This window comes from Colletotrichum chrysophilum (assembly GCF_026319265.1).
Source record: "Colletotrichum chrysophilum strain AFK26 chromosome Unknown scaffold_263, whole genome shotgun sequence".
In the NCBI taxonomy this organism is placed as follows: domain Eukaryota; kingdom Fungi; phylum Ascomycota; class Sordariomycetes; order Glomerellales; family Glomerellaceae; genus Colletotrichum; species Colletotrichum chrysophilum.
In genome coordinates, this window is record NW_026517550.1 from 14,623 (window position 1) to 31,971 (window position 17,349).

Consider the following 17,349-nt stretch of genomic DNA (forward strand, 5'->3'; position numbering starts at 1 on the left):
TTTCTTGAATTTAACTATTCATGTGCGGCTTGCGGTACGACCGCCTAGCCTGCATCGACCCTTCCGCGTTCAAACGTACCTATGTGGCGTCCGAAGTACTGGGAGGGTCGGCATCGGCGTGCCGCAACACCCAGACATAGAGGCGGGAAGCGGCAGCTGACGTTCCGCTGACTCCCTGCTTCACTGAATCCCTTGATGGTGTGGCAACATGTCATCACTCCGCTGAAGGACCCCTGTTGCGATGGCCACTTGCCACAAGCAATGGTCCGCTTGTACTCCATCAAGTACCTACCCTAAGTGATGACTACAGGAGACGGGAGTTCCAGATTGGTCACTCGACTCTGATTTCAACGTTGCGCAAACAGTGTTTCAAAGAGGGATAAACGCTGATCATATGAGATGGGAATAGCTTTCCTGGTTCGGAAGTTCATCGCACAATGAAACCGCTTCCCCAATGACTGTCAAAGTAACGGACATCATGGGCAGAGTTGTAAAGCGCATGAAAAACGATTCTGTTGAAGCTTTTCTGCCGAATTCATAATCTTCAAACAAAATCGAATACGAATGGTAATTGACATCCAATTTCTATGCGAATATGACTATCTCTCCTGGTTGCAGATTCCCATCCTTCTCGCCGATGAATTCATCTGCGCCCAATTCATCACTCAAGGCAATAATCTATTCGTCAGGTCAGACGATCTAATCTCTTCAAAGGTATTGCTGTAGCAATCATGCTCGCTCAGATGCAGTGACGTTACCGCTGCTCTTGCCCGCCATGCCATTTTGTTTGATGGAGATATCGTCCGCATGCTCAGACCGAATTGAATGCCCATCGCCGACAACGTGAGGCTCGTCTCGGACAACACGTGCAGCACGGTTGATACCTTTGGCTCTATCCCCATCAAAAATAATTGCGATTTCCTCAATGGTGAGTCCCTTCGTCTCGGGAAATCTGAGATAAATAATGACGCAGTAAAAGGCCAGAATTCCGATATAAACCGCGTAATATCTCCAGTGAATCGCCTCAAGGATAATCGGATTGACCCACTGGTTGACGGCATTCGCGGATCCTTGAACAATGTTGTAGATTGCCTGTCCTTTGGTTCGCAGGTTGTAGGGCAGGATCTCGACCGAGTACATGTTCGACAATGGGGTCCACGCGAGATCATAAAAGCCGAAGAAAACAAACAAGAACGGGACTACGGCGAGGCCCACTGCTTTTTTCTGCCCTTGGGTGTCGTAGGCTCCGGAAAGTCCCATAACGACGATAAACGAAAAGAACATGCCGATGGTTGAGGTGAGCCAGAGAGGCCTGCGCCCGACGCGATCAACAGAAAGTGCTGCTGAGGTGGAGAATATTACTGGCGAGGAAAGCAGTCAGCGTTTCATCCTCTTTTCATTCACGTGAAGTTTCAAACAGAGTGATAATAAGCAAAAGGAAAGGAGCTCACGGTTCCAAATCTGTAAGCCCAAGTTGAGTCCCGCTTGTTGCTCCGTGGACCGAATGCCAATCGTGCTCAGGATAGGGGACAAATAGTATGATATAATGCCATTTCCAACCCAATTCGTCCCGATTGCGATAACGACGAGCAAAAAAAGGCGAGGGCGGTTGTTCGGCAGGAAATAGTCGGTGTATTTGGTCTCAGAGTTGACCTCTTCAACCCGCAGATTTTCCATTATCTCTTCGTATTCAAGCCGAACAAGGGGGTCGTTGATGTCGCCATTTGCGTGGTATTTTCCGAGGATTTGTAGAGCTTCGTTGGAAGCACCGTGTCTAACAAGCCACTAGTACAGACATTAGCCTTAGGCTTTTGGTTAAGAATACGAAATCACTTACCCTGGGAGACTCCGGCATGGTGAAGGTCATCGCTAAAGTCACGCCTGGCCCAACAAGCTGCAAGTAGCAAGGGATTCTCCATGCAGCGTTTCCTTCAATATGTCTGGTGCCGAGACAGACGCCGGCTGAGATCACGGCAGCGATATAGTAAATGCAGGTATCTAAGATGTGTCAGAGACTAGTCCAGGCTGTTGTCTCCCAATAGGTAGCTTGTCACGTACACATGCTGCCAATCTGGGCTCGATAGCGAGGATGCGCAATTTCTTGCAGGAGGGTCGGTGCAATCGTCACCCCCATAGAGATGCCAATGCCCATCAAGACACGACCGGCGATGTACATCCCAAGGTTGATGGCCGCGGAGTTAACCACAGCGCCAGCGATCTGCACCGATGTAGGGGTCAGTATTGCAAGGAGTAGCAGGTTATCAAACTCACATTGATCAGAACACCAATCCAAACGGCCCATCTTCTTCCAAATCGATTTGCGATCAACTCGGCGAAATACGGAGATATCAACCCAGGAAACAGTGCAGCTGAGTTCATCAAACCTAGTAGATTGCCTTTGGGATGGCCGAAGAAATTTTGCCAAGCGTCAATCGTCTGAAGACCATTGAATAGGCTTCCGTCGTCTTTGGGATACCGTTAGTTGGAATGCGTCTTCACCGCATGCAATCTGGGGGAGTAATGAGCGTCGTTCTTACAGCCATTGAAGAAGAGCGTGCCGCAGAGACCGACGCAGTGGAACACGTTTTTCCGCAGTCCTAGCAGATCAGCACGTCTATGTCACCTCAGGAAGACGGATCGTCTCACCTGCATCCAGCCACCACTTGCTGTTGGCATTATTTCGAACTGATTTGTAATTCGACTCGGATCCCGAAGCACCGCAAGCTACTGCGCCGCCGCCCATCCTGAAGTTGGACAAATATAGTGATATGTGAAGGGTACAGAATTGCCAGTATAGAGAGCAGACGAAGCTTCACAGAGCCTACCTACATGGTCAATGATTTGATACGCATTTAAGAGTTTATGTATAAGTGGCCTTGTGTCTCCTTCGAAATGACTATGACGACTCTAGCTAACTTCGTCCGGTGCTAATTCCAAGGCCTCGAAAACCTGGGGTAAACTCCACAGCCACGCGTATGGAGACCTCGGACGATTACCCCGTGGGGTTGATATTGCTTCAAGGGCTATCCTGGATTTCGGTCGGTCTCGGGTTCAGGCCAGGTGACGTCTTACCTGATCCGGCTTGAGATGCATTGGGCGGCGGGTGAGCGGGACTGCGGTAGAAGCGGTTTCCCGCTCAGAGCCCGCTCACCCACCATAGATCACAGGGCAGCATCAACAGAGCATGAACGCAAGAGATCTTGCGGAGTTGTCCAAGCAATCCGATGGTGGACGACTGAAATCGCTACAGCCTAGTCCTATGACATCACCAAAACCTCCAGACCATGGCACTTGCGACTACCAAGGGGATACGAGACCATATTCGGAGTCTGTGCTTGTCGTATTTTGGTCTATGTGTGACAATTCCACCCTTAGATGAATGTTGTCAAATGCATGACTAGGCACAACCTCGAACCAAATAACTTCCACCATCCAACATAATGGTTGCCCCATTGATGTGCTTGCTAGCCCTCGAAGATAGGAATACCATTACACCAGCGACATCTTCGGGACTGCCTAGCTTCTGGTCCGGCACCTGCTTCGAGACGCTTTCAATACCACCATGCCGATTCATCAGCGGCGCACTCATTTGGCTCGGAACCATTCCGGGTGCAACTACGTTCACCGTGATATGTTTCGGCCCAAGTTCCACGGCTAGGTTCTTCATCAGATGAATTACAGCTGCCTTGGAAGCGGCGTACGCGTATGCTATTTAAATTGTCAGCGCTTGCAGTGACAAAGTCCTTCAATTAATGTGACTTACTTCCGTGCTCACCCATGTCCCCAACAACGACGCCCGCCACTGAAGACACCATGATAATCCGAGATGGATCCTGGACTGTGCCCCTGGCCTGAAGTAACGGAGACAATCTACGAAAGTTGTTAACATCCCTGCGCACAACGTCAAATACTTGAGGGACCGGCATACTTTTGGGCCGAGAAAAAGATGCTGCTGACGTTCATTTTCATGACACGGTCGAAATCATCTTCCTTGTAATCGTCCATGTGGCCGATGAAAGTTGCACCGGCGTTGGCAACCAAAATGTCGACATGATCCGTGGTTTTGCTAATTTCAGCGGCCATCTGTGTGCATCCTGCTTGAGTTGATATATCCGCAACGATCGCGATTGCCCGGGCGTCGGGGCTTTTGTTTGTGAGTGCATTGAGGGCTTTTGCGGCATCGTTCAAAGGGCCCTCGCTGCGGGCAACTATGTAAACGCGGGAGCACCCTGCTTGGAGAAAGCTGGAGAGCTAATTAGCCATCATCATTGCCAGTGGTAGATAGAACCTTGTGTTCTTGAACTTACCCGCTGGCTGTGTGAAGACCTAATCCACGCGACCCGCCAGATATGACTGCAACCTTCCCTTTCAGCGAGAAGATGTTCTGGAAGTCATCGAGCTTCACAAGATCTTCAGGTGTAGACATCTTTTTCGATTCAGCGTGCACAAGAATTTCAAATCGTCGTTTCCAGCAACAATTTTCACTGTATGTTACGGTGCTGGACTGCGAAGCGAAGCGTTGATAATGAGGCAGCAAGCCGGTGCTGCGGGGAAATCCTCAGTTAGCGAGCCGAAGGCCGGTTGAGCGGCGGCCAGCGGGAAACCGCTTGTTGGCGGTGGTTCGGCACGTGTACCCATTATGACATCAGATAACCCGGAAGCTCGTGATCATTTCTTTTGAAAAACGACTCTTTTTAAGGGAAACCTGGGATGAAACTGCCTGAGAATTTCTATTCAGGAACAGCGACTTGGTAGCAGGAACTTCAGTACCAAATCGAAGCATGAATGGAGGTGGTCTTTACCGGTCTAGCTTGTCTCGTTTCTCGCTGCGTATTCTGAGCCTTGACCGAGCCCAGCTTTTACATGTCTAGTATCACTTCTGTGGCCGGTAAAGTGATGGATTGGTGATACGAATTGTTGTCGCCAGCCCTGTGCCATCGTTACCCCGGATTCTTGTGAATCGTGCCCCGGGGCAGTGGGTACGGGTGCGACTGGGCTTTGAACCTCAGCATAGTGGGTCCGTGGCGAACTGGAGACGGAAGACCTCCGTGCCCACTGCCAGTCCCTAAACAACATAGTTTGAGTGCAGCAAGTTTCGTATTGTCTGGACTGTTCAACTCTGGACGGAAGTTAGAATACATTATTGTCTTGAATAATTAGCCTGCTTTTCCGAAGGTCTTGTTCGCCGCCAAGATGCTCGTGCAACCGTTGGAATCTGTCGTCCGATTAATGACTTTGAAGGTGATAAGTGCTCCAGTTTCAACCGACTTCACTGGTAATACGATTCTTAGATATTCAATTACCGAGCTTGGAAATTGAAGCATCCCATACCGGGATTGAAGTTGATGATCGTTGTATGAAGAACCGGCTGCACAGAGGCAACTCTTATTGGATCTCAACTTGGCGGAAGACGTAGCTGTGGACAATTTGGACTTAGACAGCCAGCTCTCTTATGGGGTTTCTATTTGTTGGGTTCCATCAACTCAGCTCGTGTAACCGTCACTCCACGGCGTAGGACGCTTCTCTTGCGCAGCACCTTCCGGTCACGTGAACGGATGTCCGCCATTGCTGGGAGCACTCGGTGCGGGGAACCGGCCCCGTAATCGGCTCGTGGGGGCCGATGCCTGTGGGACTTCGGCATCATACCTAATTGAGACCGAAGGAGTTTGCCTACTTTAAGCCATGAACAGCGTATCTCGGCATGAGAATATGCATAGATAAGACTTCATCAAGGATCTTCTGGCAACCACACCAACACCAACACCAACACTGAAGCATGGATAAGAACGCCCAAATTGTCATCATTGGTGCGGGGTTATTTGGCTTATCCGTCGCCCGCCAACTAGCTTTGGATGGCTGCAAAAACATCAAGGTCCTGGATCGACGAATGCCGCCGGTAAGAGCCGAGATCCTCCATAGATGGCATTTACTGACTATCAAAGGTTCCAGATGGCTCCAGCACTGATATCTCCCGCGTTATCAGATTCGACTACGCAGACGAAGACTATCACCGCATTGCCCACGAAGCTTACCTCAGGTGGCGTGATGACCCCAAGTACAAGGGGATCTTCTATCAAACCAACTACATCTTGGCAGGCTCGCCGAAGCCTGGAGATGAGTCATGGATGGACAAGACCACTGCTCAGTTGACGAAGCATCAGTTGCCATGGTCGATTCTCAAGGACGCCGAGACTGCCAGAAGCATCTACCCAACTCTGACAGGTACTCTTACAGGGCCTAACTTCTCTGCATATCACCACAACCAAGCCGGATGGGCAGATGCAAGCAAGGCCATTATTCAACTTCGTGATGAGTGTCTTGAGCTCGGGATTTCTTTCATTTGCGGCCCGGCAGGCACGGTGGTGGGGTTCGAGACCAACGCTCATAACACCATCACGGCCGTCCGCACTCTTGCTGGAACTCAGTCATCGGTCAAAGGCGATCGCTTCATCTTGACTGCAGGCGCTTGGGGCTCAGGACTCATACCTATGTACAACTCGACTCTTTCCACGGCTCAAGTCTTGGCTTATCTTCCATTGACAGATGAGGAGATGGTCAAGTACCGTGACCTTCCGATTTACATCAACTACACGACTGGCTGGTTCAACTTCCCTCCGCACGAGGACACCAAAACGTTCAAGATGGCGGTCCATGGCTGGGGATATACGCGAGCACCAGGCGACGACGACCGAAAGCTGACTCCGAATGCTTCGTCTCCTCCACTTGTTTCAAAGGAGCGACCAGATTTTGCCCCGGCAGATGGTGAGGACAGGATGCGAGCAGGACTTCGAGAGATAGTTCCTGAGCTGGCGGATCGGCCATTCAGCAAAGTCGCTATGTGCTGGTACACGGATACCCCAACAGGAGATTTCATCATGGATGATCATCCCGACTATAAGAATCTCTTCATTGGAGGAGCTGGGTGTGGCCAGTAAGTGACGTTACCCTAACGAGATTTGCACCAGTATCTTACCACTTTGATCGCAGTGCCTTCAAATTCTTGCCTGTCCTGGGCGAGTACCTCGCAAAGGCTGTGAGAGGAGAGCTACCACCATCGTTGGCTCACAAATGGCGATTCCGCAAGGAATATCAGGACCAGAAAGACGCATTCTTGGGCGATGGCAGTCGTGGAGGGCCAGCAAGACGAGAGCTGAGTGGGAAGGAGAGAGCCACTTACGAGTCACGGGCGGTTGCGAAGCTCTGATGACCACATACAGACTGGCTTTAACCGTTGCGAGGCCTTGATATGGTAGTTCAAGTAGACAAAATGGACATCAACACCACTGAAGATTAGATACTCGTGGATCTCCGAGCTGTTGAGTCATGGATGCTGCTCATGTACGGTGTTTCCAACACGTGGGAATGTTTCCCAGGGCTACATCAGTATTAGCCAAGGCAGAGACGGTCTGAGTATTTGGGCTCTCAGCGTATGTGCTCGAAAATCGTCTGAATGAGCCAACTCGCGGTTATAGTCACGATCGCAGGCTTAGGCATCCCGATCGAGCTAGCCATTCTTGCCGGCTGACCATGAATCAGCGCGCACAGCTGTTGACTTGACTCCTTTGCGGTAAACATCGTGATGAACTCACAGTTTTACGTCTAAATCACTGCAGGCTTCGAGAGATTCTGTGTCACAACGCAGAATTAACTATTGTATAAATATGTCAAGGCCGTCCCGGTAGATGGCTTTCTCTTTTCCTCCACAGAACAACACAGAAGAACAAACACACCCTCGCATACAAATTGCAATCCAGCCCAATCAACTCACCATCTTATCAACCGCCCAAACACCAAACAAGATAACCATCGATCAACGTTGCCCGCCATGTGCTACAGAAGAAATGTCCGCTACAAGTGCATGAAGTGTGGCCGCATCCACCACACTCGCATCACCTCAAGAAGAACGTGCAGCAAGCGCCGCGAAACGGGAAGCTGCGGAGGCACCGACAACCTCGCCGCCGGCACAGTGTCGCGCGGGTACTGCAACAACTGCGGCAGACACTCTAGCGATGCCTACACTTCTGACTCTTACGACTCTTGATGGAGTTACAGTCACTTATGGAAGTCAAGAACGCTAAAATGAAGGCGATATGAGAACGTTGAAGTCGGGGCAAGGGGGAGACGCGAGATGCAGTGGCCAGAGGGCAAGCAGAACAGCAGCAGTTAGTCACAATTAAGTCAAGTCAAAGTCAGAATTCCCCGTGTGACCAATGCCCTTGAGAAACATCAGAAATCATGAAGCGATCGTAAGAAACGAAGAAAAAGGGATGGTTGAGATGTGCCCTTTGCCGTATTCGAGGCTGACCGACACTCACCGAGGGTGACTTCGGTGAGGAATCAATTAAATGGAAGGAAGGCTTCTTAAGTGGACCACAACGCGACGCGTTCGATTCGCGCCTTCTCCCTGCCCCACCCCACCATGGAATGCGACGTCGTCAAGATATCCCCGCCCGTCGTCACATTTCCCGTCGGCTGTCCCATTCATCAAGTTCACCAGAGGATCCGGTAGCAAAGAATCGTTCACCAGAAGAGACAGTGGACGGAAAGCTCCGGTCCCCCAGCACCTGGCAGCGCTACAAGCTCGGCCAGGCGCGGGTGACCGACTGGCTGAAGCAAACCGCCAGCAAATTCACGCCAAGCCCGACACCGCCGGATGCCAGCGAAGGCAATGGCTCGTCCGCTGGAGCGAGGAAGCCCAAGCTGGACGCGGCCTCTGACAAGGTGCACTGGAGCGAGCTGGAACACATGGCGGAGACAATCGCCAACAACAGCAAGCCTGAGGAAATCCCGTGGGACCCGATCCTGGTCCTGCGGGACGTGGTGGCATTAAGGAAGAAGAGCGCCCGGTTCTATTCCAAGACTGCCGACCAAGACAAGACCGGCAAATTGAAGCTGAGCAACCAGCAGCACGAGCATATTATCAAGGTGTTGGAGAAGGTTCTCGGCGTGCTCGAGTCCGCTGTGTCTGGAGTACGCCCGAAGCAGAAGGAAGAGCCTCGGAGGGCCAGCGACCGCCTGGACATGAAGTTGCTGGATAACATGTTCAACCTTCTCCAGTTCCAGAAGCCAGGCAAGCCTGCAAAGACGCCAAAGCCGAAGGCTCCCGAGGCAGAAGAGGTCGATCCCGAGCATTCCGACTCGGAGTCTGACTCTGAGGAAGAGGAAGAGGAAGCCCCGAAGGCTAAGGCTCCAGGCCGCAAGCCGGTTAAGAAGGCCCAAAAGAAGGGTAAAGGCGGCAAGGGCAAGAAGGGCAAGAAGGCCTCCAAGCCCAAGGGTGGCGCCAAGAAGTCAGGCAGGGGTGGAGACAGCGACTGGGTCGACCGCTTCTCGGTGGGCAGGGATCCCGACGATGTCGACGACGAGGACCTCAACTACTATATGCTCATATACTGCTTTTTCGAGGATTTCAACACCATCCGCAACCACGTCGCCGAGCGTTGGGCCGACTACTTCTACGACAAGTCCGTCTCGCTCAACACCCTCGCCGTCATCACCAACGCCGCCGCCGAGCTCTTCCGCAGCATGGAGAGGGAGCTTTTCACCATTCTTCGCGAAAATGGCCTCTCGAAGCTTGGCACGTATGACGCGATGATGGAGATGCTGTTCTTCGAATACGGCATGGAGCATGTCGACTACGACGACAAGCCCGCGACGAAGGAGGAACAAGACGAGAAGATCTGGCGCGAGGAGTCAGACTGGCTCGCATGGTCCGCATACAATGGTATCAGGGATATTTTCGATCACATGCCGCCAGGGAAGGTCCCGACTATCCCTCCTTCAGCTCGCAGACGACCCCAGTACGGCCCCATCACCTTGGCCGACTTCATGCAATTCAACAGCGCATGCATGTTTGACCTGTTCCCGGAGATCGCTACAGTAAAGGCGTTGAAGAAGACTCAGGAGCAGCCTCCCGTCATACCAGGTCAACCGGAGATGGAGCTCGACTTCGAGAAGGTACTGGAACTGCGCATGTACCCATCTCACTTCATCTTCTCCCTGCAACTTTATCTTGACATCCGCAACATCATCGATTCCCAGGTGGAAGTCGCATTCGAACAGCTGCAAGAAACGGGCAAAGTTATTGCCGAGTGCTTGAGAAAGTCTATCGAAACGTGCGACGCCGTCTTCACATCGGAATGGAAGAATGAAGCGAAGCGCGATCTCCACATCATGGACTGTTACATCTTTGAGGATTTCACGTTGGAAGACAAGGAGAGACGGGCGGACATGATGGGCATACCCTTTGACGAGGGAATCCCCGAGTATGAGCTGTTCCGCTGCGAGCCTGTTTGGCCCGCGTTGCGTGATTTCCGGACCAAACTGCAGAGCACTATCATGAGCATCCGTCTTCTTACCCGAACGCCTGACCCCCTCTGGAGTGGTGTGTTGTACACCATCGCCAAGCGGGACTACCCTGATATGCCGTCTTGGCCAGAATTCGACAAGTTCCTGGCCTTCCACGGGACGGATCTCCTCGGATTCAACGCACCCGCCACGAGCGAGCCCAAAGCTTCCGATGTCCTTGTCAAGTACACGACGATGTCTAACGGCAAGCGGTACCATGTCTGGGGTGATCTCCTCAAGAAGGTTGACCGTGTTGCCAAATTCCACGAGCGCTACGCGGAAATCAAGATTTGGGAGCGTGGAAACATGGACTACATCGCTCATATCGCTCGCCATCACTTGGGTCTGCCAGTCGACTCCAACGTCAGCCCTTCCGGCATTCCGCAAAAGTTTGCAAAGTCAAGGCAGGCGACAAGTGAAGAAAGGACGAAAGACATGTTGCAGCGCATTCAGCGGGTCGGCAACATGCGCCACATCGAGGTCCTTCAGATTTTGGACCAGGTTGTGGAGTCAATCGTCCAAGGCGAGTTTGCAATCAATTATTACAGGCTGAACTGGGGGATCCAGAACTTTGTCGCCTTCTTGCAGGAGATATTATCAGAGAACGGAATGCTTGGGAAGCCAGATGCCAACGTGGACACGTACTTGGCCAGCGACGATAACGACGCCTTTCTAGGCGAGGCCATCAAGTGGGCCATCGGTCGCTCCGCCGAGCAGCCCTGCATTCCTCGTGTGTCTCAACGAGTCCGTGACAAGGTGGATAAAAACGACTACGATTATCAGTACAAGAAGTTCGTGAAGGCCCAGGAGAGGATGAGTCGCATCCGTAACGACGACTACGGTGGAGACGAGGATTGGACAGACGACGACGATGATGGCGGCATGGACAGCTATGACCGGTTCGAGCGGATCATGGAAGGCGGCATGCAGGGCGACTACGAGCTGAGTTACGACGATTTGGATAGATATTACGGAGGGTATTGATGATTACCACGGATGATCCGCGGACCGTGGACGGCGGAGGGAAACACGTCATTTTCTTCGTGCCGACTTCCGAATCAACTCCACGCTTGACTCAACGAAGAAGAGTCCTCAATGTCGAGATCCCAAATCGCCGACGGCGATTTCAAGGTCCCCGCTCGCGCCTAGCTACTTTTGTCGCGCGCGCCCGTCAGCCCTACAGCGAAGAACAAACAACTTGCCACGCCACATGGAGTAGTCAGCATGTGCCTCTCCAAAACATGCCAAACACGGCGAATGTCAGCATTGGATGCGTGATGAGGAAACTTGCCCAATGTGGGAAATACTTAGCATGTAATTGGAAAGCTTGGTTCAGCCGCCAATCGCCTGCATCACCGCGAGCGCGAGCACCATTCCGTCTTGGGACCCGCGCGCGGCTCTCCGGCGGTTTGGAATAACGCCGACCGCGCGGGCTTCCACTTCACGTAAAGCACGTTATGTATTCGTATGCACGCACACTCAGCATCTCGCAGCCACAATGTGCCTCTCTGCTACATTCCAGTGAGACCACTTACTCATCGCGCACCTGGTAGTGGAGGCGGTCTATGAAAACGGTCCCATGTGTGCGCATAGGTTGTATATAAGAGTCATCTCAAGAATGCCAAAAGTTTCAACCACAATGAACACCAGACTCTCTCACTTTTTGTTTCTTTTTATCTCTCACTCACGTAACATCTTCGCACCACACCACTACCACATAGTCCAAGCACCAAAGATGCACGCCGCCATCGTCAACGCCTGGGGCTCTCCCCCAACCTACACCACAGTCCCAGACCTCCCAGCACCCTCACAATCCCAGATCCGCCTCCGCGTCCTCGCAGCCGGCATCCACCGCCTCGTCCTCTCCCGCGCCTCCGGGAAGCACTACACCTCCACCACCCTGCCTCACCACCCCGGCGTCGACGGCGTCGGCGAAGACCCGACAACAGGCCAGCGGTACTATTTCGCCTCCCTCCAGTTCGGCTCATTTTCAGAATTCGTCAACATCGAGCGACACTTCGTCGCCAAGCTGCCTGACAATGCGGACCCGGTCACGGCCGCAGCGTTCATGAACCCGATCATGAGCAGCTGGATGGCCATCTCCGCGCGCGCAGCACCGCAAAAGCCCGGGTTCACCGTCGCCATTCTCGGAGCGACGAGCGCCAGCGGGCGGGTCGCCGTCGATGTTGTGAGGTCAAAGGGCGCGGGCAGGGTGATTGGGATCGCGAGAAACGAGGCCGCGCTGGCGGAGATGCCGCTTGACGAGAGGATTGTGTTGAAGCCCGAGACGGACTGGTCTAAGCTGGGCGAGTTCGACGTCGTTTTGGACTATGTGTACGGCGACGCGGCCGCGGGGATGTTGAAGGCGTTGCCCAAGTCGGAGAGGGAGGTGCAATACATCCACATCGGCTCTGTGTCGCGGGATGAGACGATGCTGCTGCCCGGGGCGATTCTGAGGGGGAAGAGGGTCGCGTTAAGGGGGGCAGGGCCTGGAAGCTGGACGATGGAGGAGTATGCGAAGGAGCTTGGGGGTATGGTTGAGATTGCGGCCAAGTTGGAGAGGAAGGGTGTCACGGTGGAGGCGTTTAAGGATGTTGAGTCGGCATGGGGGAAGGCGCGGGTTGGCGGGGATCGGATTGTATTTGTGAGCGATGATATTGCCAAAAGCGCCTGAGGGAAGTTGTGTTGATGAATTAAAACCAAGTAGGAGGTGTAATACGATGGCGAGGGTGTTATGTATATGGAGATCTCGCATGAGAAGCAGAATATTTGATATCATAGCAACATAACTTGGAAAAACTCATTTTATATTTTGCTTGTCTGCTAAATAAACCCTCTCTAATACGAGAACCTCTCAGTTAGGATCTTAAGAGATCTACGCACCAAGCTTGCCTCTTATACTACACGTCGTCAGTTACGTTGACCCTGTACTGGAATCTGAACTTACCCTTGAAGAACGGTGCGCCAACAGTCTGTGCAACAGCCTGTGCCACAAGTTTCTGAATGGCCACGCCAGGGTGGTAGTCGTTGAACCATAGGCAGCTGACACCGTCGGCGTTGTAACAAGTAGCATCAGGAGCGCCATAAGCCGTAGGGTTGTTGATGGCCTTGTCAAAAGCCGCAGTGGTATCAACAACCCAGGACGTCACACCCGAGTTCTTGGCTTTGAAGGCTGCGAGGTTGCTGTTGATGAGATCGTTGTACTGCTTGATCGCCGCCGCAAGCTGCGCATTCGAGTCGGCGCCGTTGGCGAGCATCAGGGGCGTCTTTTGCGTGGCTGTCATGTGTTAGAAGCTTTTGTTATCGAAGGTACCGGATCGTGGAAGACTCACGAGGTACGCTTAGCAGCACAAACTTCCTTACTCCAGCGTTGTACAGAATCTGCAGCTGATCAAAGTACTTGCCCAGGACCTGAACGAGCAGCGTCTCCCTGTTACTCAGCCAGAAAGCGTTGCCAACATCATTCACACCCATCCAGACCCCAGCAAGGGTGTTATCCGCCGTCCAGGGAGCCCAGCTCGGCTTCGACGCCAGGCTGCGCGAGAACTCGGTCACCTGGTCGATGAAGCTCAGCACGGTGCTCGCGTACGGCGCGATGAGCGTCGCGTCGGTGGTGGCGCCGCCGTAGGCGAGGTTATAGCTGTAGACCAGGCTGGCGTTGAACTGCGTCACCATGAAGCCGACCCAGTCGAGGCCGCCCGAGGCGGTCCAGCCGGGGAGATCGGGGTTTCCGAGGGGGTTCTGCGGGTTGGGCTTTGTGGAGTTGATGTTGAAGCCTGTTTGGGAGTAGGAGTCGCCACTGAATGAGGTGTTGGTGACTGTTCAGTAGGTACAGGGTAAGGGAGGCTTACAAGGTGATGATGTACTTCACTCCGGAGGGTGAGCTAGTGGCCGTAGCCGTCGCGGCGGCGGACGAGGTGGTCTGGACGGTGGTCGTCGTTGTTCGGACCGTGGTTGTGGCCGGGACGCTAACGGCGGTTGAAGTTGACGCGGCGACGGTGCCAGGGACACATTGGACTGACTCCATGAGTATCAAATCTTGAATTCCGTGAAAAGCATCAACTCACAGTACCAAGGGTTCTGCGAAGAGCAATAAGCCCCCGCAGCACAGCTTGTCGCCCCCGTCCATCCTGTTCCTCCACACTGCCCCCACACCGCAGCCTGCGCGTTGGCAGCGCCAGCAAGACCGGTCGCAACAAGGATCGAAGCCGTGAGACGAGCCATCTTGAGGAACTCTGAAGACGAGAGAAGGAAAAACTCTGGCTTGGCGATCAAATGGCCAGATTAAAAACAATTTCGAGCGTTCATCCCACCGGCTTTATATCTTCCCATCGCCTCATCTCACCACCCGTCCATCGCCGGCACCGCGTCTCCGAAGCCATACCCAAACCGGGATCGTCAGCTGTCACCCCCGCCTCGCCGTTGCTGCCGGTCCATTGGCGGAAAAGATCAGGGGCAGCACGGAAGCGGAGCCTGGCGTGCCTGATTAGACCGCAGAACCCGGGTCCGTGGATCGGTTGGGAATGGGATGAACCGCCAGAGGAACGAGGGGAAGCTGGGTTGTGGGTTGTTGGCGAGATGGCGAACTGGGTTGGGTAGCGTGGTGTTTATGCGGGTGCGCGGAGGGAGGGCATCCCCGACCCCAAAGGGGAAACGCGGGGGATCCACATTGGTTGGCACCGCCGGATGAGCGGGAGCTTGAGGAGAAGGCCTGGATTGCTGGTTTAATTAAATATTGCTTTGTGTGTGCCTTTCCTCTTGAATTTGAGTTTGAAACGGTTAATTTCTTATTGAGCCTGGATCGGATCCGAAGAGGACAGCGGCTCCGAATGAACGGGCGATCATCTAGGCTGCTTACACGTCCCTACTGGCTTCACACTCATTTCAAGACAGTTTGAGTCTACGTGCAGTGACACAATCTCAGATAAGATTAATGCCGATCATTCTCTTTGAATCTGTTACAAACTTGGAAGCACCCATGCAACTTTATTTACCGTCATTTACTGCCGAGTGTCATGCAAGCAGGATGTCGCTCCGTCTTGTAACTGTCCAGAACTTTTATCACGCGCGAACTCACCAAACGATTTGGTGAGCAACAATTGCATACAGCAGGAGGCTTCCTAACGAAAGTCGATCAAGTAAACATATGAATATGCTCACAAATTCATGGCGCGATTCATACAAGTCGTTTCTTTTCAAGTCCATATGACCGAAGCGTATGAGCCGTTTGCCCATGTTTGGTTTGACTTCATGCTCATGGTATCCGTATTCTATGAGAGGCTTTTGCCCTTAAGGAAATCTTAGAAGCCTCTAATACTCCGTCGCAACCCTGACTACAACCTCACGCTGACTCTTCAGTCATCCCCATTGACTCGAGGGCGTTCATTAGAACTTTCCTGCACTGCCTCCGGTATTCACACGCCATGAGCTGATTTCTGGTTGCCTCGGACTCGTCCAGCTCAAACTCAGACTGATCGAGTCGTTCCAGCTCCTGGAAGATCTTGTTTTGAATAATTGCCACAGTCTGCTCCAACAACGGCGTCGAATCCTCCGGAACACGACCCGTCAGAACCATTCTTAATCGCTCTTGATTCACCGCAGCACCCTCGACGCCATCCGGCAACGGCAACAGCTCATCCCGGTGCTCCTCCGTCGTCTGCGCCAGGATTAGGTCCCAGATCATGGTGTCCTGCACATGCCTAAACGCAGGTAAGATCTTCTCAGCGTCGACGTCAGGTACCAGCTGCACGAACCGCGCAGCCACAGAACTTGTGTGCGCCACCGGCCGCAGGGAGATGAGATAGTCCCTGGGCTTCGTCGCCGACCCAGCACCGACCTCCGCCGAGGGCGCGGCGCCTCGCTTCTGGACGTGAACGTAGTCGTTATGCAAACCCTCTGATTCGTCTATCCGAAAGCCGTAGGCCAGCATCAGTTCGGCGTTCGTCTTGTTGGTGCCGTAGTTGTTGTACACCTGGTCGCCTGGGCCGTAGGCGTCTAGCGTTCGCAGCGCGCAGGTGTCGACGGCATCTTCCGGGTGGTCCCAGGAGATCTTGGCCAACGTCGAGTGGTTTCCGACGTCGAAGAGAGGGAGGAGTAGAGAGAAGTCGTCGATGGCGCAGCCTTCTGGGAGGGAGAGGGTGTGCTGCCGGCTAGCGGGGATGACCAGGGACGGGCGGAAACTCCGACTGGTGAAGATGCAGTAGGCCCAGTTGTAAAGGAGGCGTGTGTAGTCTTTGCGGACGGGGTCTTCACCGAAGGCAGCGATAGCTTGTTTGTATTCCGACTTCAGGCGTGCTTTGATTTCGGTGATGGCAACATGGATGTTGGTGTCTTCCAGCAGCTCAATGTCGTCGGATGGCCAGAGCGGGGGCAGTGCCCATGACTGGAGGTGTTCTGGTTGTGGCAGGGTCCTGATGTAAGGGTACCAGAACGAGTCCTTACCAAGAAGGTACTGGTTGATGAGGAAGAAGCGACCAATGACATGTGGAGGCACGCTCTTGAGGAATGATGGTGGGAAGGGAGGTGTGTCTTCGTGGTGGAAGCCTGGGTTCGGTGTGGTGGTGGCGTTGAGATAAGATAGCGTGAGACCCAGGGGGCAGGTGACGACCGTATCGCCGGGTTTGACACCGGCACTTGCTGGGGAGACGCGGAATGAGTTTCCCGTTGCTGGATCGTTGTAGATTTCGACTGATGGGTGCAGGGCAGCTCCGTGGGATTTCGCCCACGCCGTTAGCTCGTCCATCGTGGCGCTCCCTCTAGTCTCTGGGCAGCTCTGGATTCGGGGTTCTGGGCCTGGTGAAGGAATGTAAATGAGGGACTTTCTGGATGACGCAGCCTTCAAAAGCTTAGCTTCTTTAGCAGCAGTTGAGTGAGACTTGGCGTGAGTGAACGGGCGGCCGACGTTGGAAATTTTTTAAACCGGTTCACCTTCGGCGGTGCGGGGTAGAAATCAAGGTGAAGGTGGGGTTCACGGCCGCTCACCGAGACAGTGGACTGGATGACGCT

The 17,349-nt window shown here is 53.3% G+C and overlaps 5 protein-coding genes across 5 annotated transcripts; 3 read left to right on the forward strand and 2 right to left on the reverse strand.

Annotated features, from left to right (window-relative positions):
• Positions 1-5,776: 5,776 nt before the first annotated feature.
• Positions 5,777-7,204, forward strand: COL26b_013870 (uncharacterized protein; the record flags this gene model as incomplete). Its single annotated transcript, XM_053186457.1, has 3 exons — positions 5,777-5,896; positions 5,943-6,931; positions 6,988-7,204. The coding sequence occupies 3 exons, from the start codon at positions 5,777-5,779 to the stop codon at positions 7,202-7,204; spliced, it is 1,326 nt and encodes a 441-aa protein (XP_053029600.1).
• A 1,220-nt stretch (positions 7,205-8,424) lies between these two features.
• Positions 8,425-11,328, forward strand: COL26b_013871 (uncharacterized protein; the record flags this gene model as incomplete). The annotated part of the gene is made up of 1 exon (XM_053186458.1): positions 8,425-11,328. One exon carries the CDS (start codon positions 8,425-8,427, stop codon positions 11,326-11,328), a length of 2,904 nt encoding a protein of 967 aa, XP_053029601.1.
• Positions 11,329-12,079: 751 nt separating this feature from the next.
• COL26b_013872 (uncharacterized protein) lies at positions 12,080-13,018 on the forward strand (the record flags this gene model as incomplete). The annotated part of the gene is made up of 1 exon (XM_053186459.1): positions 12,080-13,018. The coding sequence occupies one exon, from the start codon at positions 12,080-12,082 to the stop codon at positions 13,016-13,018; it is 939 nt and encodes a 312-aa protein (XP_053029602.1).
• A 226-nt stretch (positions 13,019-13,244) lies between these two features.
• On the reverse strand, positions 13,245-14,371 carry AES1 (hormone-sensitive lipase HSL; the record flags this gene model as incomplete). The annotated part of the gene is made up of 3 exons (XM_053186460.1): positions 13,245-13,621; positions 13,677-14,143; positions 14,196-14,371. 3 exons carry the CDS (start codon positions 14,369-14,371, stop codon positions 13,245-13,247), a joined length of 1,020 nt encoding a protein of 339 aa, XP_053029603.1.
• Positions 14,372-15,685: 1,314 nt separating this feature from the next.
• Positions 15,686-17,086, reverse strand: COL26b_013874 (uncharacterized protein; the record flags this gene model as incomplete). The annotated part of the gene is made up of 1 exon (XM_053186461.1): positions 15,686-17,086. The coding sequence occupies one exon, from the start codon at positions 17,084-17,086 to the stop codon at positions 15,686-15,688; it is 1,401 nt and encodes a 466-aa protein (XP_053029604.1).
• Positions 17,087-17,349: the final 263 nt, after the last annotated feature.